General features: G+C 44.5%; 3 protein-coding genes across 5 annotated transcripts; 2 read left to right on the top strand and 1 right to left on the bottom strand.

The window, feature by feature from the left end:
• Nucleotides 1-5: 5 nt before the first annotated feature.
• Nucleotides 6-5,288, bottom strand: LOC100843654 (outer envelope protein 80, chloroplastic). 2 transcript variants are annotated; one of them, XM_014898181.2, is made up of 12 exons: nt 4,998-5,288; nt 4,811-4,877; nt 4,680-4,715; nt 4,258-4,402; nt 2,684-2,842; nt 2,532-2,602; nt 2,325-2,403; nt 2,126-2,241; nt 1,907-2,054; nt 1,370-1,439; nt 655-732; nt 6-474 (listed from the first exon to the last, which is right to left on the bottom strand). In XM_014898181.2, the coding sequence occupies exons 1-12, from the start codon at nt 5,029-5,031 to the stop codon at nt 467-469; spliced, it is 1,011 nt and encodes a 336-aa protein (XP_014753667.1). In that variant the 5' UTR covers nt 5,032-5,288; the 3' UTR covers nt 6-466. The 2 variants fall into 2 exon arrangements, with proteins under 2 accessions (XP_014753667.1, XP_003568143.1); XM_003568095.4 differs by having other exon boundaries at nt 8-732; nt 4,998-5,286.
• A 3,702-nt stretch (nt 5,289-8,990) lies between these two features.
• Nucleotides 8,991-17,039, top strand: LOC100843351 (ubiquitin carboxyl-terminal hydrolase 25). Its single transcript, XM_003568094.4, has 9 exons — nt 8,991-9,504; nt 9,590-10,082; nt 10,704-10,779; nt 10,899-10,991; nt 13,669-13,755; nt 13,881-14,644; nt 15,625-15,753; nt 16,397-16,543; nt 16,712-17,039. Exons 1-8 carry the CDS (start codon nt 9,330-9,332, stop codon nt 16,503-16,505), a joined length of 1,926 nt encoding a protein of 641 aa, XP_003568142.1. The 5' UTR covers nt 8,991-9,329; the 3' UTR covers nt 16,506-16,543; nt 16,712-17,039.
• A 1,818-nt stretch (nt 17,040-18,857) lies between these two features.
• On the top strand, nt 18,858-22,649 carry LOC100842849 (F-box protein At5g46170). Of its 2 annotated transcripts, XR_002963813.1 has the most exons (3): nt 18,858-20,396; nt 21,210-21,322; nt 22,127-22,649. XR_002963813.1 is itself a non-coding variant. In XM_003568092.4 (2 exons), exon 1 carries the CDS (start codon nt 19,092-19,094, stop codon nt 20,352-20,354), a length of 1,263 nt encoding a protein of 420 aa, XP_003568140.1. In that variant the 5' UTR covers nt 18,895-19,091; the 3' UTR covers nt 20,355-20,396; nt 22,127-22,649. The 2 variants fall into 2 exon arrangements, 1 of the variants encoding a protein (XP_003568140.1); XM_003568092.4 differs by lacking the exon at nt 21,210-21,322 and having other exon boundaries at nt 18,895-20,396.
• Nucleotides 22,650-23,595: the final 946 nt, after the last annotated feature.

Genomic DNA, 23,595 nt, shown 5'->3' with positions numbered 1-23,595 from the left:
AAACATATCCCAACAAAACGTAGATATCTCATATCGGTGACGATTGTGACATCATTTGAAAAAAAAAATTGTGGCAGCAAATCGCTCCTTACTATGTACAATTCATGAACAGAGGAAAGAGAGGTACATTACAAAAATGAGTAGAAAAGCACAAATTCTCAGTCAACTTGAGTGTGTCGCATCTTAGATGATGCTTTTTTTTTGTAGCAAAAAATAAAATAACAAGACGGTATGGCACCTTCAACGCTCCCCAGGCACAGCCTGCCATTAGCACATGACATCTCATGGCCTGTACGTTCAACATCCAACAGAAGATAACAAAGGGATACATCTCGACTGTACAGTTCTTGGATGACGGCGTGTGTGTGCAAAATTATTTAGACGGTGCTCGGGATGAGAGTTCACCACACCTGGAGCCTCGCACAAGGCAGAAGATGTTGATAACACCAGGTTGTTGTGTCAAGACTCAACATGCTGAAATGGTAAATTGTGGAGAATAATTTCAGGTGTGGATCAATTCGGATGGCAACTCTATGGCTCTATGCTATGTCAGATATGTTCCTTTTTCAATCTACGATCTAGCGCTACTGTTGATGCCAAAGTAGATGGTCTTGCGACTGAAGGCGTTCATCGCATAGTCGACTCGAATCTGACCTAGGTCTGTGTTAAAGTGGACTCCGTATCCAAACCCAGCACCAAATCCCGGTTTCCCTTGCCTTAGAGCTGGGTTGCCTGCCAACATTTATTGAACAACCATTGAACAAAATAACAAGTCAGGAACAAAGGAGTTGAGTATGATCGCAGAAACATCGCGTCTGATGTAAAAAAAGAAGCATTAAGTGCGACTCAGCATTGAGATCTAAAAAAAGCACTATTGAGTTCCCAAGGATGTTATAACTTTTTCAGCATGTGCTGTACACTTAGTACGCTCATGTCAATCGGGTTGTTCTTCTGTTCATAATCTTAACTGCTTAAACAGGTGGTGGATTGATTTTCCTAGTTCAATCTTCATAGGGTAATACACATACATCATGTCAGAAATAATTATTTAAGCTTCCAGTAAAATTATTGAAATTGTAACCTGTAACTGAATTGTAATCCCTAACCAAATTTAGAAAAATTGAGCAATGTGCACTGCACACACGCTTTTCACACAAAAAAGTGCACGAATTTCAATGTAGCGGAATAGTGGTTTACTGCAAATCAAGCCCCTCATTTTACTTATGAAGTATACTTCTTTTTTTGGATAAAGTATTAAAGAAATGACTGTAAAGAAATCTTAAAGTAGTCCGTGTATCAATCTCACTTCTTCTAAAAGCAAACATAGTTTTATAAGCACAGGTATACACAGAGGAAGTGGATCCCATACCAGGAACATGACGAGCAGACCCTAAGTCACTGCCACAATCCATGAAAATAGAACCTTCGAGATGCTTTGCCTTCACAGAAAAAGACGTTTCAGTATTTATGGATAATTCAAATGTCGAATATTAGCACCACAAGAAGACAACAAAAGAAATAAAACAGTATGAATTTCCATTGGTGATGAACACTTCAATAGTCAATACACCTCCAGGGAAATTTTTGTGCTAAATGTTACAGCATTCCCCAGTTCAAACACTTTGTGCAGTAGTTCCAATCATAAACATGAGCTACAGGTGCAAATTATTACTCAAATAAGAATACTGCAATAACTCAAATACTAATTGTCACAATTACCTATTGAGCCAGAAGCGCACAATCCTTATTGAACAAGGGGCATCCGCACAAACCTACCATTTTCTAATTTTTCATCTCTCTATTTCACCACTTTCAACTATATAATTACAATGATATATAGTAACCCCGTAAGAGGCAATTGCATATATCGTTTTGAGGATTATACATGATTTATTATTTTACATACCAGAGGAACTGTATACTCGCAGTTAGCAATGAGGCACAATCTTCCTGAACCAACAGCACCCTCACCATAACCCCGGACGCTACCAAGTCCACCTATTGCAAATGCTTGGTATGGTGCCATGTCGCCAACAATGGAACCGCCTGTCAAGCTGCATCGAGGTAAGAGATCAAATAAATTTCACCAAAGAGCTTGCTGCAGAATAGCACGGGGATGCAATACCTAGTAACCAAAAAGGTTGGCCCCAATTTAATGCCTTTCGAAACAGCACATTTAACTCTGTTGAAGGTCAGCGATTTTGGTACAAGTGGCAATCCTTGTTCCATTTGGAAGTTAACCTATCAATGGGAATTATAAGATACGAATTTAAGATGGATACTACATTCAAGTAAAGATGGAAATGAAACTAACACAAACTTACTTTTAAGAAACTATTATCATTAACATCTGCGTAACCAGACTCTTGCTTCAAGATAATCATGTTGTCATGGAGATTACCACTGCATGGTGAGAGATTTTTTTTTTTTGAGGAAACACAGTACAGACGCAAACGCTCACAGAGAATATTTAATCAATAAAACATCTTATACAGCATCAAAGTGCTCATCCAAAAAAGTAATGTTATCACCTGCACGTTAGAGGAAAACCATCGTGGTCCCTGGCTATGGAGCGTCCGTCATTATTAACAGGACGAATATGCTGCCAAGAAAGGACAACTGATAGAGAAAAGTTGTACAAAATGAAAACAATGCAAACAACTGGATTTGACTAGATGCTCACCTCAAACTTAACACTGGTTCCAGAAGTCCAGTTTGATGTTGTTGGTTCATTCAGCTCCACGCCAAGTGACAACCGGCTTAGATTTACCCCTCTGCTGCCTGACCGTGTGAAGTTGTCCGCCGGAAAACCATGCACCGCAATTTCTGGTGTCATTGAGTGCTGATAGCTCAAACCAGCAGGCAGAGGGAAAGGTGTGAACAGAAAAGTCAACTTACAACTCCTATCCACTTTTCACAAGTATATCAACAATACATACTTTCATGTTATATGAAAGTTGAACCAGAACCTAATCAGCTCCTAAACATATATAAACAGAAGTAACGTAACAAACATCAAGGTTGAGTGGTTTTGGTTTGAGGGACCAATTGGTGAATGTGCCATCTAAACATAACACACTTTTTTTTGGTTTGAAGAATGGAATGGAATGGAATGGTCCATCACCACCTCATCCCTCACAAGCACAAGGTTAAAACAAAATGAGATGGTGTAATCGCACCAATAATCATGGGAAGATCCCATGATAGGCCGGCCCATCCTAGGATGAGGTAGTGCTCAAACCAAATATCTCACAGATAAACAAATGATAGATTCAGTAATTGGCTAATCACTCCAGTTACTATCGCAAATAATGCTTTTTGTGTAGTACTTTTGCAGGTTCAAACACTGGCAGAGCCAGCACCTTGCCAGTCAGCACCCAGGCATATCCAAGGGCGGCTACCTCAGGCCAGCCGAAGCCACCAAGGTGTTTTTAGTAACTTGAGACCTTATTTTGGTCCATTGCTCAACATGTCAAAACATTGGCACTCCAGCAAGGAAAAGGGCACAGCTGCCTCACTTCCGTTCTGGAGGGTTGTAAACAAGTGAATGGGATGGCAAGTGGCAACAAGTACCATAAGTCCATAGCCCCACCACCATACATGTGGCTTAAGAGATCCTTAACAACTGATTCCCAATTCCCAGTCGAGATCAAGAAATCGCATTTAGTATTTGAGTTGCAACCCCATCACGCAACAATGACAGTGAGCATGTGTGCTGAGATTGGCGTGGCCCAGGAAGCATAGGGAGAATGGTTGCAGTCTCTTCTACTACAGTTTTTCTCAATCTCAATGTCCCCAACTGTATTAGTGTATAATGTAAGACTGGTACTTAGACTATTATGTTTTTAGTAACTTGAGACCGTGTTTTGGTTTTCGAAGAAGCCAGGGAACCCCTCCTTGCTAATAAAACAAAATAGTACTCCCTCCGTCCGGAAATAAGTGACTTGGATCTTGTACAAATCCAAGTCACTTATTTCCGGACGGAGGGAGTATGAATATATGAGACCTTAATTTAATTTCTAAGATTAACTAGTTCCAACATTGAATGTGCCATCCGATATTTGGGAACCAGGTTTGAAGGATTGACTACCATTAATTTATATTTTAATCATTTTCTGGTCGAAATGAAAACAAGAAATGAGTACTGTTCCAAGATCAATAATAATATAACATGCTTCAGCTATAACGTTGCAGCATTTTTACTCAATTTCAGACAACCCAAAAAAGATATGAAAATAAATTTAAAAGAATGCCAACCTGAATGACAAACGATTGTTGTGATAACCATTCAGGCCTTGGGCGTCTAAAGGCAACAACAACATTGGAGTCGTTAATACCCTTATCCAATATCACGTCCAACTTCTCACTCCTCCCGAATAGGCTTGGATGTTTGAGGGAGATCCTGCAGACCAAACTTCAAAACTCACAACAAAATGGTACTACAAAGTGCAGACAGTAATCATCCCTAAACCCGGAAACACAGGCTTACCAAGTGTGTGCACACACTTAATAAAAAAAGTGTGTGCACATACTGGGACTGATGAGCACCTGAATCAGGGCATTCATTCATGAGTTGAATAGCCAAATAAATACACATGTGCAAGAGCATGTATGCCCAAATGGGTGACACGCGAGGCATTCCCAATTGCACACAGACAGATGAAGAATGAACCATGTACCTTCCGACGATTTGCGAGATGGAGGCGCTGGAGCTCCTGAAAAAATACAAAAAAAACTGCACGTCAGCAATCCAATGTCCAGAAAACCACGGGCGTGCTTGACGATCGCTCAGAGGCAAAAGGCCGAGCACCTCACGGGCGGCAGCAGGAGCGCCTCGCACAGCATGTTTGTGAGGTCGACGTGCACATCCACCTTGGCTGCGGCATTTCCACAAACACGTTAGCCACGCCGGGGGTAAGAAGAACGCACCACGTCGTACGCGGAACAGCCCCGACAACAGACCGAGAGAGTGATGGGGGGGGGGGGGGGGCACGGACCTTTCCCCGCATTGACGCTCTGCTGAGCTCCCATGGCTGGGAGGTGCCCCGGCTCATGCGAGCTCGGGAGGTTGGAGTGGCGTTGGGGCCTTCGGAGCGGGGGGGGATTTTTGAGCGGGAGGCCGATCGGGTGCCTTGCGTGGGGAAGAGGGAGAGGTCGCGATGGGATTGCTTCGGTCGGGCTGCTTTGCGCTTTCGGGCTTTTCTGGTCGTTTGGGGTGGATGGCTTCTTGGTTCTTGGACCCGGACGGATGCGATTCACTCTCTCAGTCTCTCGTGAGTCGTGCCAGAGAAGTTCGCCGAGGCCTGTGTAGCAGATTGATTTTATCTTCGTTTCAGGGCACTAACCACACTTGCCGTCCGTCCGTTTTTACATGCGGACAGAAAATTGCAATTTAATAGCACTAGCCAAACACTTGCCATCCGTCCGTCTTCTATTTTGGTACTATTTCATTGAGATATTTGAACTTTATCATTTGAGATATTTGGACAGTATCATTTTAATTAATTTGCACTCTACTATTTATTCTTGCATTGATATTGTTGAACACACAGTTGTTTGTTATCATTGAGAAATAGGTGTGGACAATTTGGAAGGCGGAAATTTAACTTGTGTCCATTGGGAGATGTGGTAAATAGTTACTTGTCAAATGGTCCGGACGGTGGACAAACGGACGGGGGCATGTCCATTTAGCTAGTCACCCTTGGAGATGTCCTTACCTTCTTTTATTTAGTCTGCGTCCATTGTCCATCGAGTACGTTCGGATGGCAGTGGGTCAGTCCCGGGATTGCTATTTATTCTCCGTCCCCACACAATAAAACCAACCCCGTTCCCATCAATATTTCCCCGTCTCGGGGACCAATTATCCGTTGGGAAGGTCATCTACGAGAACGTCCCCCGCCCTGTTATACACGTTGAGAAGGTCATTCGCGACGTGGTGATCCCATGGGGACTAATTATGTATTGTACCTGTCTCCTAATACAGGAAAACCCCATCGGAGACGGGTAAACGGTCCCCATTGCCATCCCTAATCGTATGTCGTCTCAACAATGCGAAATTACAAGCGATGTGATGCCATCGTGCCTCCTCACGAAGGCATGATCGCTTCCAGTCACTCATCTAAAAATAACATGCGATCCCTCTGCCCCTATAGCACCGTCGTGGTCTTCAATCTCTTCCCTCCCGATCCTTCGCCGCTGAACCTCCCCTCCGCCGCCTCCGCACCCCCATTCTTTGTCGCCAAACGCGCACTTTGTGGAGTCCCTCTGCAACCATCTTGTTTGGACATGAAGGAATTCAAGGACTAAACAAGTAGATACAGAAGAACACAACGAAATTGGGGAACCTTTTTTGGTATTTGGGGATTTTCTGATGTTTTTGATATTTTGGATTTTCTCTGACTGCTCATATGGCGGCTAGGGTTTACACCATAGGGGAAAGATGAATCTCAGCTCAGCGATTACATGTCTTATAGCCGGGAAGATGGTAAAAGCAAAGATGAAAGTAGTTTAACAGCTGTAAAGTAAAGGGCGGCAACAGTAATTTCCTCTTCAGTAATTGAACTCCGAGCATGCGATGGGCATCGAACGGCTGAGAAAGTGAGATACCGCTTCACTTGAGGCTTGCGCTACTAATTGAAGACTAGTAATTGAAGAAACAACACCTACTAACTGAAGAAGTGACACGTGCTAAGTGAATAAGTGACACCTTAACTGAAGAAGGGTTGGAGCCTGACACAGCCCCGCACCTCCGTCGTCGCCTCTTTTTCCCCGGCTACTCCACAGCCCTCGCCCACCCGATCAGAAACAACCCTTGCACATGGTCGCCCACCCATCTCGCTGCCAGCTGAACTGCGTCTTTATCAGGTCAGCCCCCCTCTCTTCCATGTCCACCTCCAGATCCGGCCACCGTCGACCCCCTCTAGGTCTGCGCATCCATCAATCCTGTGAAGGTATTTCATTCTCAGATTTTTCCTTTATATAGATGTGAAATCCTTCTGGATACAAGTTATTCGGCAGATGTTCGGTTAATTGGTTTTGCTGCAATTTATCTTGGCTTATTTGTGGGGTTGTTCATGGTAGGCTAACGACATTGGTATTGTTGTTAATGTTCTTATTCTAATGTACGCTGGTCATTCATGATGATTTATGTTGCAGAAGTTTAGAGTTCAAAACTGTAAACAATTCCCTTTTAACATGATAACCATGGTTCTTCACTCCGTTATGGATTAGTCCATTTCTGTTAATTTATGTAGGTGCCAGCATATAATGTAAATCATTCCCAAAATATATGCGTCAAGTGATAATTTGGATTTTATCCATTTTATCAGTCATTACACAGCTATTGAAACAGTGCTACATATATGTAGAAAATTTAAAAAGAATTTGAAGCTTATTAAGAAGATGGTAATCTTGATCAGACGAGAGGGATCAAATGATTTTGTTTTTACATAGGACCATATTTTAATGTCTGTTGAATTTTTTTTGGTTCCGTAGCAAAACTATTACTTTGTGACTTTTTGACGAGGGCTCATTTCGTTTACACGATTTTTAAAGTATAAGATTTTTTCTTAAAAATGTATTCATTTCACAGGAATAAAGTTGCCACGAGGATGTCAAAAACAAAAAACCAAACGACCCGAGTATTTAGTTATAATAGACATCTTATGGAGGAATTTGATATTTCAAGAGATTCCTGATCCACTGGATTCTAGATAACTCCTGCTCTTGATCATAATTTATTGTTTTTTTTATCACAAGCCATGTAAAGATTGCAACCACGACCACTTGTTTTTTTTATCGGGAACCACTATCACTTGTGGAACGACTTTTTTCGCAAAAATGATCTAGTGTGCGACTGTGCGTGTTGCTCTCTCTTTCCCCCTCCCTCCAAGACAATTTTTTCTCCCTTCCTAGAGAAGAAACTAATCAAATATCCATTTGGAGGGGTCAGATGAATCATTGTTGGTTGATGAGGTGACCACTTTTACTAAACAATCTAACCAACACAAGAAGAATGTACCCATGTTTTTTACACGGAACCTAGTGCATTAAAAACAACACACAAACAACAACATAAACTATTATAACAAATTACTACAATTTACAAAATTCATGTTTATTGAACCATACCTCTTTTCTCGTTACAACCGCGAGCGCAGAAGCGGGTGATTCCGCATCTCCACGGCGAGACCGGTGGTTCCTCTCGTTTGTGGCGGCCTTTTGTCCAGTCGGGCGTGCGTGGACCCGGATATGCGGCGCGGTAGAGCGTTTAGTCCTATTTTCTAGGTTCAGGTGTCCGTTGGCGTCTGGCGTGACGGAGGCGACGGTTTCTATTGGAATAATGCATTTCCCGCTTCTTCTCTGGTGCTACCGCGAAGCGCGTGCGGATGGTGTGCTATGTTCTTTGTCGTTTTTTGCGTCGCGGTGGCATTCTGGAGGTGGTGTCCTCATTCTTCATGCTCGCCTAGCTCCGACGAGGTTGGTTGAATTGCGACCGGTGAGACACAGTGTGTTTCCCCGGCCTTCATCGAGCCTTATTCGTCATCAAGATCCCGCCTCTCGCGGCGGGCTACTATGGGGCGGCTCTCAAAGCTTCTTATGATGGTGTCTCGGGAAATGCTGCAGGTCTTCTTCTTCTCCGACGGCAACCGCGACGGCAATGTTCGATGAAGTTTTTGTATCTTTTTTTTCATCTATAATCTGTCTATGGTATGAATACGTTTACCTCAAAAAGGAAACATAGCTCTTTTTATGTCATAAAGCAAATCTAGCGACAACAAAAAAGGAACGCAGTACATTGGGAAATCATTGTTCTGGAGAAGCATCCGGAGTATTTTCTTGAATTTAATCAAAACATAGCAGCATTGGGAAACCAATTTCTCAAAAAAGAAGAAGCGTTGGGAGACCAGGCGAGAGAGCCAGAAGAACTCTTGACCAAACTGGTCTACCGCTCGCCAAACTCGGCCGCGCGAGCCCATCAAAGTATCTACTCGCTTCCTTCGAGCCCGACGGGGAAACAAAATCCACCCCCAAGTCCCCTCGTCTCCCTCCCCCCGTTCGTCGTCGTCCTCCTCCTCGAATCGTCAATCGAGGGCCCTGCCCTTGCTCGCGCTCCAGCCTGAGCTCGCCAGCCGCGCTAACCACCCCTAGAGCTCGCCACAGGAGCGCCGACAACCACCACGGTGGCCAGTTCTCCGCGGCGCGCTCTGGTGGGCGATGCGATCGGATGAGGTGTGGGCGGCGGCGGCGGCGGTGCTACGTTCAGAGGAGGAGGAGGAGGACGTCGAGCTTCCCCGCGGAGGCGCTGCCCCCACCACTCGGAGCCGGTGATGGCACCGACCGCGCAGCCGCCGTCCCCGCCGCCGCCGCGGCGCCCCCGCTTGGGCCCGCCCCTCGGGCTGAAGAACCTCGGCAACACCTGCTACCTCAACAGCGTGCTCCAGTGCCTCGCCTCCACCCCTCCCCTCGCCAACTTCTGCCTGAACTCCCGCCACTCCAATCTATGTATGAAACCCTAGCGCGCACTTTTAATTAGTCTGCTTGTGTTCGTGCAATTCATGGGGAAGCTGATGTTTTTGTCTGCTTGTAGGCCAAAAGGTGTTTCCGAACAGGGACAAGGAGTGTGCATTCTGCGTGCTTGAACGGCAGATCGTGCGCATGCTTCGGGCAGAAGCAGGGGCGCTGGACTCACCGGGGAAGATCATCCGCTGCCTGCCGCTCTTTGCCGAGCACTTCCGCTGGGGGCGCCAGGAGGATGCACATGAGTTCCTACGCTACGTCATAGACGCCTGTCATACTGCTTGCCTCAGGGTACGCAAGCGCCTCCCTGCGGCAAGTGCCAATGGAGACTGTGGCCAGGAGGAGGGCCGGGGTCAGGGGAACTGTATGTTGATGAGGGAGACATTTGGCGGGGCGCTGCTCAGCCAGGTGAAGTGCCTTGTGTGCAAGGGAGAGTCAAACAAGACCGACGAGATCATGGACATCAGCCTTGATCTGCTCGGGAGCAGTTCTGTTGGTGATGCTCTTGCCTGCTTTTTTCGGCCTGAATTATTGGAGGGTGCAAACAAGTACAGTTGCGAAAGGTATACTTTTGGTGGCTAGCTTACTGACAATATATTCCGAATCTAGTGGGAATTTATTACTTGCAATGATGGGAGCGTTACATCTAGTTACTAGATTTCCAGATGAAATACTTAGGATTGCAAGTTAAGCAGGAATTTGATTACAAGAATATCTGCTGGGAAAACGTATGGTCACTTTTGTTTCCATGCACAAGCATCACTAAGTTCACCACAGACTTGGGGGTTGGGGACTAATAGGAGTAGACAATGTGGGAGGACAGCGAGTTTGATTTTTCTCGATTGTAGAGGGGCAAAGTATTAAAGCGAATCTGGTGCGCCCATACTCATCTGCACCCCTTCAGGGTTTTTCACACATGCGGGCTCTAAAAAATTCCCAAAAGAGTTCATAGTGATGCATAAGGTGTACTGTAGTCATATCATTTCTGGGGAACGTGTGAATGGAATATGTATGGTTAATTTAATTGTAGTTTACTCAAAAACTTTCTCATGAAGCGACTACAAATTTTCTGTATTTGTTCTATCGCACGCTGTTTACCTTCTCGCATCCTCCACCCCGCATCCCCAATTCCTTAATTTTTCCTTTGTTTCCTAAACTGTGAAATGTGAATTTTGGTACTGCAGATGTAAGAAGCTCACCTCAGCGCGGAAGCAAATGTTCATACTCAGGGCACCTAAGGTGCTTGTCATACAACTGAAGGTTCTCAATTTTTATTCCTGTTATTTTATTCCGCAAAAAATATTTTTTTTATTTAGCTTGGTTAAGAGGTATTGCTCATGGTCTTTTTTTGTTCTCATTTGCTGGGGGACTATCATTAGAGGTTTGAAGGAATAAATGGCGGGAAGATCAACAGGAACATAGGGTTCAAGGAATCTCTTATTCTTTCAGACTTCATGTATAACAAAAACCAGGTATGACCTTTTGATCACCACACTGTTCGGGGTATTGTTGAACATAAAACTTGTTACGAAAGATATTTACTCTGTGTGTAAGGTTACTTTTGATCACATGTTAGCTTATTGATTGATATACGCTTGCTATACTACTTTTTGTGGTTTTGCTATTACGTAGTACCATCAATCTGTAGTTAGTACTTAGTACAGGGACACCTTTTGCAATCATGTACTGGATCGATCATCTGTGGTTCACTGCACTATAGTTCAACATGAATGATTTCGAACCAATTAACGGAAAGAAGGATGAAAGCAATACAATTGACAATCAAGTCCATTTAAAAAAAATCTTCCTTAGTTCTAAAGGGTCTGTCTGAGCAAGTGTAATTGTTGAAGCAACAATTGCTCAGATCCAGACCCTTACTTGTATTGGTATATAAGATGGCAGATGTATATCACTACTCGTAGCAATTTGCAAACTTGAGTTCTGATACCTATTTTAGCAATCTGTATGTTTGTCATAAAGTTCAATAGAGCCAAGTAAATAGCAGGGAATTAGCTTTATGTCTTGTTTTGATAACCCAACTATTATCTTACCTTTTACTTATGAGCTTCTTGTCTGCTCCGTTGAAACCAGGCTGCTGACTCTGTGCCAGACAAAAAAGGAAAATACTGATTAATAAGTAACTCTCTTTAAGGTTGCAAACTGTATGTATCTTAACTAAAGCATACCTGTCTGTTTGCATGATAGTCTATAAATATGTCTAAATGGTAGTTTAATGTTGTCTTAGTATCCATTAGATATTTTTCTGCTTGTTTCTTTGCGGTAATAAGATAACGTTCTTGTTTCCTGACTTTGTTGGTGTAGACAAGTAGTTGGAGTTATGAAGAACAATCAGATTTGGATACAAGTTATACTTCATGGCTCAGAAAGGAAAACTACTATGTAGATGAAGAATTGAAGAGTTTTTGTTTAGTTATATACAAACCAAGCCGTAAAAGTGCACCCCAGTAATGTGGACCTTTTTTAATCCTTTGGTGACAAATACAATCCAACATTGGAAGTTATTTTTCTGATCGATTGTCAGAAAGCGCAGATGTCAGTTTAAGACCATTTGTATTTCAATACATTTAAAGTTTTAGTGCAGTGATACTAAAGCGTAAAGTTATCTAATGAATATTTGTATTTTTCTGTTAATCTTCAATGAAGCTTTCTGATTATCAGTGATGTCTAGTGCCTAATAAGTTGGGACTTCTTAACTAGTGCTTAGCATGCTTCTTATATATTGTTAATAATACCTGAAAGGAATGCCTCCCCTCTTATGTTGTAATAGCTTGCTTGCCACTCTTGTGGAACCAATACATGGCCTATTTTAACTGCATGAAATTACAAATGCACCAAAATATAGGTGCCAGTAGCTGGACCTGATTTTGACCTTTGGATGTTATTACTTCCCAGAAATTGTGTATTCTGTAGGTTCCTATGGTCATCTTTGGGTGTGTCGCAAAATTTTCAAAGGCCATCCAGATTCAGGCTAAAACTGGAATACAAGTCTATGACATCCCTTTTCAGGATTTTTCTTTTCTTGGATCTCACTGTCTCTATTTTTAATCATAGATCACTCAAACTCCACTGGATAGAATTTCCCTTTGTTACTCTGTCTCAAGTTTAGTCATCATACAAGGCAGTTGTTTTGAAACAACAACAAAAATGGGAGAATATATTATTTGCCCCACAGTTGAGTAGCCTCGGTACATATGCCCTAAAGTTCAGTGTAATGGATTTCTGACCCTTTTCTTCACATTACACTTATTAAAATACTCCATCTTTGTTACTCCGTCCGATCCATAATAAGTGTCTGGGATTTAGTACAAACTTGTACTAACTTTGTACTAAATCCCCGGCACTTATTATGGATTGGAGGGAGTATTAGACTGTTTGCTATTCCTAACACTAAATATCCCCCTGCGAAAGCACCAAGATGCCCCTGTTGTTTGAAATCCACTCCGTAATAGCTACCAGGCAGAGCAGAGAGCTTCGTCTCCCAGGTGGGCAGAGGGCATCGCTCTCTCCAGCGCACTAGGGCGCCTCCTAGGCAGCAGAGGGCACTGCTCTCTCCAGGCCTCTTTGGGGTACTGGACCGAGGGTCGGTATCCAGAAGAGTCTGGTCAATGGAGCATCAAGATGGGGGGAGGACAGCAGCTGTGGTGACGGCATGTCGGGGAGGAGGGTCTGGCTGCGGCGGAAGCAGTACCTGATAGGACAACGGTCTGAGTGGCTGTGCTTCCTCTAGGCAGCAGAGACAGTTAATAGAGAGCGATGGATGGGTTGATAAGGGGTCCAAGTAAGATTAAGTGTGTTTTTGTCTTTTCACATGGGATGATTTAGTGTTAGGAATAAAAGCCAATTTAATTAAAAGATGAGGTATTTTAACTATTGCCATGTGATGAAAAGGGTGAAAGATATTCTACACTGAACTTTAGGGCATATGTGATGAGGCTAGTGAACTTTGGGGCAAATAATCCATTCTTCCATGCAAAATTGGTTCTTTGAGCAACACAGGATTTTTCTCCTACATAATATTTTTTATTTACTGATGCACTGTTTTGTTTTAACATTTGCTAGTATTGATTCATATCAAGTATGCAACCCTTTTGTTTTGATTGTATTAATTTGCTTCATATGGATCTGCAGGATTCACAGCCAGTGTATAATCTTTTTGCCAGTATCGTCCATTCAGGGTTCTCCCCAGAGTCTGGTCACTACTATGCATATGTTAAGGTAATATGCTGCATTCAAACAGTATCTAAACTTCCTCAGGTTTAGTGCCCTAACATCTTGTCTTGCTAAACATTTTTGTAAAAAGGTACCTCACTAAATGTTCTGCGAACTTGCTTTACGTGCAGGATTCTATTGGTCGCTGGTATTGTTGTAATGATTCTCATGTCTCTCTCTCAAGCTCTCAGGATGTTTTGTCTGAGAAGGTCTATATCCTATTCTATATACTGAGTTCCAAAACTCAAAAGCATTGTACAAATGGTTACTCTTCTAGTGCAGTTAAATCTTCCAACACCAATGGAAATGGCATATCAAGTGCCACATGTAGTGAGCCCTTGAAGATACAATTAGTGAAGCAGAACGGGCCATGCTCTATTAAAGGTATTGCCCCTCTACCCCTGAAAAATGGTAAGATTGCACCGGGTGCACATGTCAAGCCGATCCACTTGAAGAATACAGGAACAGAAAAGGTTTCATCAAATGGCAAACAGGACCTCAATTTAAGAAATAAGCCAGAAGTTAATGGGAATGTAACACTACCTGAATCAAATGGCTGTGAGCCTGGAAAATCTAATGGTATTATTTCTTGCGATAAGATGGACGTTGATTCACAAAGAATGTTGCAAGACGCAGATGGAAATGGACACCCAATTCATTCTGCTGACCTACAAGAGACCACCATTGATAAGGCCACATGTGCTGAAAAATACCCTGAACAGCCCTCTAATGATGCTGCCTCAACACTGGACAAGAACATTCGAAGTAAAGAGAATTCTAAAGGCTCGGTTTTACACCATGATGAGGTGCCTGTTAACTCGGTCAAGGAAGTGGTGGCTTCAGCCAAAGACAGTGCATTGAAGCACCATCTGGGAGAAGGGAAGTTCAAGGAAATGTAAGTCTTTAATAATTGATAGTATTGTTATTGACTTGCCCATTCAACTGTTTTCTTTTCCTCCCTAGTTCCAGACATAGCATGCTTTCCATGTACAGTCTTTTACTCGTTTTGACTTGATTATTTTGAATTGAGCCCAGTTCATATGCAGAAACGCTAAACAACAAATTTCATCGGTTTGCGCATCACTAAAATTGCATTGGGTACTAGTATTATCTATGATGACTTTCATCAAGTAGCTTTGACAATAGCCAATTGGAACTGCGTAACTGGTGTATGTTGCATAACTAAGCCAAAAACAATTGGCACACTGCCATGACTTAAGTTTGCACTTTTATAAACGCCGTGCTTTCTTTCACTGAAAGTGGCCCCAGACACAAATGTCATTGCCACAGGGGTGTTGCATTTTTTCAAAGACGGGCATTGTGTCAAATCCCCCGCACTGGGGCTTGTGCTGCACCAAGCGCACCCGAACCCAGTTGGTCTGGAAGTTCATAAATATTCTAGAAAGTGAAGGGTATATACACAACTGCTCTGAAGTTTCAAATCTTGAGAAATTCACAACCCATTTTGGATTAGCTACTATGGATAGAGGGATTTGTCTTTCTTGTTTCTCAAGTGTTTCAAATTTTGTGCCACAGAACATGTTTCTTTGTACAAATAAAGGGGATAACTTGGTTATGGTACACCACAAGTCCCGGTACACCATCCGTTCCATGAAGCTTGGACAGCCTAGATTCATATTTCACGGTGTCATGGATTGGTACTTTGGGAATAATCCCTCAAGATTGAGAAATCATGCATGACGCCTGTCTCCCCTACCATATATCTGTAAATATATCCATCTGAAGTTCTGAACCACTTCAGTAACCCATATGCGAGTTTTGGGAATATTGTATTCCATGAGTGGGCGACAACTTGTGTTGTAAGCTGTAGTAATTTCACAATGCTTACTGTTTGCTTTTTAATTAAAAAATCAGGCTTGCTGAGTCAGCATCTTCTGAGCTTCGGTCCTGTGGTTGGGTGGATGATGTCTATCAGTTCATGCGTTCTACAAAGAGGCGGTGTATAGAAAACACAGGCATAGCTCAAGATAATGATGAGATCAGGTGAGCTATTTTGCTTTGTTCCCAGTTTTTGTGTTCATGCTTTATTTTTATTTGTATGTTTAGATAATATGGTAATAGTTCTTCTGCTCATGAGATTGATAGGCAAATGTTTTCCTAACGTTCCATCCACAGCTATTACGGCATCATTAGCATTTCGTATTATCCTTTTTTTTATGCCATTGTTGCGCTGTGTGGTTGCAGCATCAATATTATCACTTTTCAACTATTAAAAAGTTAACTCTATCACTAGACCTTAAGGTTGCTGTATGCAGCATATATATAGACTTGATAGCATGCCATTTGCTTCTTACTCATGTTCTCCAGTGGCCTTTATCCCATTTCTCATTAATATGGTCTTCCTCTTTTGAGCATCTTATATTTGTTAGGTACGCATTAATAAGCATAATTTAGATGTTTTTAGACTAGTCTGTGTTGATGCCCGACCTCCCAATAGGGTAAGATTATTTGCATGTTCCCTGGCGGAGTTATTGTTCAGAATCTCCAGCACATAACATATACAGTACCAAATAGGAAATTGCATTTCCCTTGGGTGTGACTGCTTGTGTGATCTTCATTGCACTTCTGGTTGGCTTGCCTGCATCGTTCAATGTGTTTAATGTTTATACTTTCTCCTGTAATGCAGAAAGCAGCTAATAACTGATTCTGGAAGGGTGTTTAAGTCAAAAGTTCCAGAGGCACTAAGGGAACGTCTGATTAAAACTCTGAAATCATACTATGAGGACAAATTTTGATTCGATGCTTAAGCTTTTGTGCGGAAGTTCTTTGAAAGGTAATTTAACAATTTACCTACATCTTTCCCACCGTTGCAAAGATAATCTTATGGGGCATTATGTCTCATATGGAAATACATGTATGCTCTGGCAATTTACACTGTTGATCTTCTTAATTAATTTAGCATGCTCTTCATTTTTAACGTGACTTGTGCTAAACAATTTAGGTGCCAGTGGAATCCTGTTGGTCTACTATGAGCTCCTTGCGCGGCTTAGTTCCGAGGCATTTTTGTTTCCAGAGATGAGGTTGAGAAGTAGAGTGGCCAAGTGACAATGTAAAACATTGCCTTCTTTTTGTTTCCCTACTCTATAGGCTTGAAACTCCAGAACCTGGACCTTCGTTCCACCCCTTCTATGTTTAGACTGTAGAAGATTATTTTCTCCCTTCTTCTGTACAATAATATTTTGTAGATTAGCTCATGAGTTTATTGGGTTTTGACCTGTTCTTGGGATACTCTTTTCATATCTCTAATTATACTTGGATATTTTCAGCTAGTAGGGGACATTTCTTAGAACGGCTGCCTGGGAACAAATTCGGATATCAAACCTGCCTAGGAACAGATTTGGATGGCAAATGGATTTGTGTGTATGTACTCTTAATAGCACATACTAATTTTGTTGGAACAGAGAGGAGCCTGAACATTCAACGATATAGGGCACACCCACCGTTTGCTATAATTAGTTAAACATGTACCGTCTTGTTGGTAAAGCACAGAACTTGTTGCAGGCACGATGGGAAACGGTGCAATGGAACCTAGGTGCACCATCATGTGTGTGCTCTTCTTAATAGCGTGTTTTCGGAAGATTACTTCTCCGTACTAGATCAAACCGTACTACATATTGGAATTCGCTTCGCAATAAGAATCCTATCAAATTATCTTCCATTTTTTTGTGCTCTGATCCTGCACAGAATAAGTGGCAACAACAATCGCCCACCTCCAAATCGTGATTGATGTCAGCTGCAGCCGCATGTCCAGCATTGCCGATGATTCCAGGTTTCGAACCAGTCTGGAAGGGAAGTTGGGGCAGGCGGGCCGCCCGATCTGGAGCCCGACGGCTGAGACCAGCCAGCCCGTCCACAACGCCCAACCACCTGAAGCATTATCGAGAGCTGGGACGAAGCACTCAGTCAGGGCAAGCTGTACCGAGGGACGCGTCCCACCGACCCGGAACGCGCAGCCAGCCACCGTGTCCCGCATGATCGCTTTCACTTCGCTGCGTGCCGCTGCCGAGTTTTGTGTCACGGTTGCGTGTGGTCAGCAGCACTCACGAGCCGCTGCACACGCGGCAAAAGCCTTCTTCCTCCTTTTCCTTCTCTTTCTCGATTGGACTACCCTCCACGCGCGCGAACCACAGACCAAGCGTGCTGATGCATGGCCTGATGGGAACACGGTTTGATTTATGGTCAAGATAAGATACATAAAAATGGCTGCAATTACACGGAACTGGCTGTTGCTATTGGACTTCCCCAATGAAGATTGTACCCAGAGATCCAGCACGGACGGATCCGAGCAAGTATAGCCCTTGCGCGGTTGCCGTCCCATCGTCCATCCGTCTTTTTCCCTGCGAAGAGAAGAGAGCACCTGCATTGTGCGTGGAGGCAGCAGGCGAGTCTGAGATCGAGTGACCGCTACCCTTTCCAGCAGAATCCCAGGAAAAGAGTCAAAAAGACCTGAAACGCCCGGACACATTTTCCCGTGCCAGCCCGCTGTCCCGCAGCTCACCCCACCTGTTCTGTGCAGCAGCAGTGCCCCCTGCATGCTCCAGTGCGTGCTCATCCCCAGAGACGCCACAGCCCACAGCCCCACGTCTGCGTAGCGCCCGGGCGGTCCTACAGTGAAGTAAAGAACCAGAGGATCCAAGGGAAAACGCCAGGCCATGGACACCGACCGTGCCCTGCACTGCAGCCCGACCGCCACCCATCAGCCATTTCACTGGATCAAGAATTTTATTACAGAACGCTGTAATTTAAATTCACGTGGACTAAATTTACCGTGTGGATCAACACGGTAGATTTCGTCGCGAAGAATGGAATACTCACGGTATTGTTGTCCAGAGCAGGGGACAGCAAACAGAGGAAAACGAATTTGCCTTTAAGCAGTGTGGAAGTTAATAACTGTTTGCTTTACTTCTTTTTGTCTTTATTACGGAAGAACCGTGCATTGTCATGGCAGATTATATGTCCGTGCCGAGCGAGCTTTCTGGGGAGAGCTTTTCTTTCCTTCTAATCTAGAGGTTGCTTAGCTTAGTTTATCATCATCCTGACGGGCCGATGGCACTCAGAGGCCTCGCACCGACAAAAAGCATGATAATTTCTCTCTCGAATTGTCCAGGAAGGGAAAAATTTATACATCCCCATGATTTCAGGAATGAGTGGGGGCTCCACTGCATTTTTTTCCCTTCCCGGACAGAAAACAACAAGAGACTGCAAGCCGTCCACCTCCTCTCTCTCTCTCTCTCTCTCTCTCTCTCTCTCTAAGCGCTCTTCGTGGCCTCCCACGCCCCTCCCTCTCCCGCTCCAGATCCGGTCTGCGACGCCGCCGGCCGATGGCCGAGGAAGCCGCCGCGGGGTCCCGCCGATGGCGCAGCTGCGACCCCGGCGGCGAGGAGCACCGGCTCTCGGCCGCCGCGGGGGAGGACCGCTTCGACGGCCTCCCGGACCCGCTCCTGCTCGTCATCTTCAACCGCATCGGCGACGTCAAGGCGCTCGGCCGCTGCTCCCTCGTCTCCCGCCGCTTCCACGCGCTCGTGCCGCTCGTCGACTCCGTGCTCGTCCGCGTCGACTGCGTCATCCCCGACGACGCCTCCTCCGCCGGCGCCGCCGCCGCCGCCGGCGACTTCTCCCTCTCCGCGCCTTCCTCCCCCACGGCCTCCGCCCGCGCGCGCAACGTCGTCTCCCAGATCGCGCGCATGGTCATCGGCGGCATCGTCAAGCCCATCCAGGCGCTCGGCCAGATCCTCTCCCACGGCAACTCCGACTCCGACTTCCCGGCATCCTCCTCCTCTGCCTCCCGCCGCTTCGCCTCACTGTCGCCCTCGTCGCCGCCGTCTGGCGATGTGTCGCACCACTCGCCCTCGGAGGTGCTGCGTTCCTTCAAAGAGCTCCGCCGCCTGCGCATCGAGCTCCCGGCCTGCGAGCACGGCATGGACGACGGCGTGCTGCTCAAGTGGAAGGCTGACTTCGGGTCCACGCTCGGCAGCTGTGTCATCCTAGGCGCGGCATCCGCCTCACCGTCCTCTGCTGGCAAGGACGGTGCAGGCACAGCAGCTGCTGCTGCCGCTGCTGCTGACTGTGGCGAATCTGACGAGTCAGGGAGTATCCCGGAGTCGTTCTACACAAATGGGGGGCTGAAGCTGCGGGTCGTGTGGACGATCAGCTCGCTGATTGCGGCGTCTGCCCGGCATTACCTGCTGCAACCCATCATTTCAGACCACAAGACGTTGGAGAGCCTGGACCTGACAGACGCCGATGGGCAGGGTGTGCTCACCATGGACAAGTGGCAACTGCAGGAGCTGCGGGTCAGGCCGGTATCTGCATCTGATGGCTCACACCGCACGCTCATGCCGGCGCTTAGCATGCGGCTGTGGTACGCACCACACATTGAGCTGCCTGGGGGGACGGTCCTGAATGGAGCAACACTGGTGGCCATCAAGCCGAGTGAGGATGCAATGCGGGACTCAGTTGGGAGTGGAGCTGCTGGGTCAGCAGGTGGATCCTGGGTTTCAGATGCATTTGAGGAGCCATATCGGACAGCCGTGAGGATGCTTCTCAAAAGGAGGATGTATAGCCTTGAGATGAACTCATTCTAAGCTATGGAGAGAGTGCCATTTCGGAAGTTTCATCTGTGAGAGGTACATTTTGCATTACATTCAGTCCAGCGTTTGTCTGGTTATTTTCTGCGACTGTTTTTGTTTCTTGGGGCTGATTCAACCTTAATTTTTCACAATTTTGACACTATCATCACCACCTCACCAATATTATGATGCATTGTAGATTTGGAGTAAACAACATGGTTAAAACTTTTGAGAGTGGGAGTCTCTAGTTAGATTTTGGTTATTTATCATTAGTACGAAGCAAAGTATTGCAAACCAATCATTGAATTAGCCTGTTAAGGGCATGTACAATGGGGTGACGTCAGCCTTCTCTTAGCGATGCCACATAGGATAAAATCTGATGTGAAAGAGAGAGAAACGAAGAAAAGGCACAAGCCTTCTCTTAATTAAGAGATGATCTCTTCACAAGAATGATAAGGCAAAGATAAGGCAAATTTACCATTGTACTAGATTTCACCTTTTCTTAGCATTTATTTAGTTAATTTTATTCATGTAAACATTAATTCTAAGATAGAACACTAAGAGATAACCCATTGTACAACATGTTTTGTTGTCTTTTCTAATTGACATGGAATGCCTAAGATAAGACAGTCTTATCAACCATTGTACATGCCCTAATTTGTATGGAGCTATTGCGGAGCATTTTTTTGGGCTGTCTGCTAATCTTTTCTTAGTTTTGGCTGTTACGTTTGCTAGCTTATACCTAGCTTCCTAACTCACTTTAAATGAGTAAATTGCTTGGCTGACCGGACAACGGAACTCAAACCGGAATCCTACCTTCCATTGACACTATAAGTCAACTAATAGACCCTGCCTAATCTCTTGCTGCAGAGGTATATGTTTTTGTCGGGATTGCTCCTTTCAGTTGCATACTCAGAGTCTCACACACCAATATCTGCCCCAACCCGTCCTTTTCAGCTGTTTTACGCATCCTGATAAGAGATGTATGTCAACTCCATTAAGGATCATCTTTTCCATTATTACTTTGGACTTTGCACAATTAATGGATAGGAGTGGGGAGTGGGGGAGGTATCAGAAAGGCTCTAGTCTAGGCTTGTGGAAGGCAAGTTGGTTCGAGGGGAGAAAGATGTTGTGCCCCACCCTGTACTTTTCGGTTGTTAATTGTTATACATGTATGTACCCATTGTGGTAAGAGCTGTAGTGCACTCTCCATCAGGAACCATATGTTCCATTACGGCTTTGGAAATTGTACACTACGGAATAGGGTAAAAGGGGGGAACATTAGGAAAGCTTGAATTTGATGCTATGCTAGTAGACAGCCAGTGCGGTTTTTGGGAGGAAAGATCTTGTCCAATTCCGTAGACGATTTTATTGATTCTACCATTATGGCCCCACATAGTTCTTGAATTAACTACTTACTATACTTAGCCTGAGCAGATATAAGGAATCTTCCAGCCACCTCTGATTCGCGCCATCCATATGCACCTGATACTGTGATATAGCTACAAGGCTAAGGATTTTGAGAAATTTATCAGATGTTTCAAGTATGCAATGGCTGACTAACCAGTATATTTAGTACTCCCTCTGATCCTAAATTCTTGACTCAAATTTGCCCAAATATGGATGTATCTATTCTTAAAATGCGTCTAGATACATGTAATATTTTGACAACAATTTAGGATCGGAGGGAGTATAAAATTGGCAATCAACATCGTACCTCTCCCTTTGCAGAAGTAGGAATTTTAGCATTTCGCTGAAATCTTTTCCGTTCACATCTGTATTTTCAGGATGTTATTGTATTCTCATGAGTTACACTCGGCGCACTATGTAACTTAAGAAAGGAGTAGAAGTTCTCTGGCTGCCTATTTTTGTTCCAGCCTGCGCCTACCTCAGACAAAACGCAATTAGTGATTAATGTATGAACGTGAAGTGATGATGCCGTGGACTCGTTGCTGATGTTGGAACTGCTGCACAAGTCATTGTTGAGCTTGCTGGCAGTCCCTCAAGGCCCCCTATCTGAATTACATGTGGCAGCATGGATAACTTGCTTGTACAATTTCCTTATTCACACCAAGCTGCTAACGCTATGTTAATTTCCGCTTTTGGATTGTGCCTCTTTTTGGTTGCTTCTTGCCTGAGTTCGCAGAAGCTGCACGAATGTTGTAATTCAAGAACGAGTGCTAGTGTAGTATAACGCTGTGAATCTAAATGCTGAACCAATTTTATGTGGACGCCGCTGAGAACGCTGCTGCGTGCGTTCCTTGCGGTCGGGTCCGATTGTATTTGCCTGGACTGACTTTCTTCTGCTGTTCTATGTGGTGCGAGTGTAGGTTTGGTTATAGAGTAAAATACACCTGCGGTCCTAATATTATTGACGAGGTGTCGTAGTCCTAAAATTATTAAACTGCATATTTATGTCCTATTTTTTTTGGAACTATGTTGTGACAGGTTGTAGGCTTGTCCAAGAACGTTTGACCAGCCTAAGTGGCATGCTGACCGAATGCACGTCAGCTAAAGGGGCCGCTATATATGACTGAAATTATAAAATTAGATTAAATGCACCATCGGTCCTAATATTATTGATAATGTGTCAAGTTAGTACTAAAATTACTAAAACTGCATATTTAAGTCCTATTTTTTTGATAAGTGGGTCACGACAGGTCCTAACCTCGTTCTCTATGACACCTACGACCAACCTCGTGGCCCCAATGATCTCTAAGCTACATTGCCTTGATCGTCTTTTTTCACCGAAGCTAGAGCCACAAGTCAGTCTTGTGCTAGTGCCTTGTATCGTCGGGAACGTGAACGACATTTGGACCGTTGCGTGCGGTCCCGGGCACACTACGCGTAGTCGTTGTACACCCCCTAGCACCGACCTCCATCGCTACACGAGCTCATTGCCAGCCCTCCTCCGGTTCGCCGCCAGCACCCTCAACAACTCAGTAGCAGCCCCTAAAACCTAGCAAGCCACCCCAATTCTCTACTCTCCCTAGCCGCAACTCCAGTGACACGTCGGCAAGAACCGCGGCGATGAGTGAGACAGCGCACTATTTCATAGTGCCAATTATGACAACAGGCCCCTTGGCTCACGTGTATTCGGTCACATAGGACAGTCAAACGCTCCTAAACGAGCTTAGAACCTCTCGTAACCCACTTAACAAAAAATTAGGACCTAAATATGCAGTTTAATAATTTTAGGACTAACTTTACACCTCGTCAATAATATTAGGTTCGTGGATGCATTTTTCCTCACGTC

Source organism: Brachypodium distachyon, chromosome 2 (assembly GCF_000005505.3).
Source record: "Brachypodium distachyon strain Bd21 chromosome 2, Brachypodium_distachyon_v3.0, whole genome shotgun sequence".
NCBI classification, from domain to species: Eukaryota; Viridiplantae; Streptophyta; class Magnoliopsida; order Poales; family Poaceae; genus Brachypodium; species Brachypodium distachyon.
The sequence above is the reverse complement of the archived record's forward strand: the minus strand, read 5'-3'. Positions and strand labels throughout refer to the sequence as shown.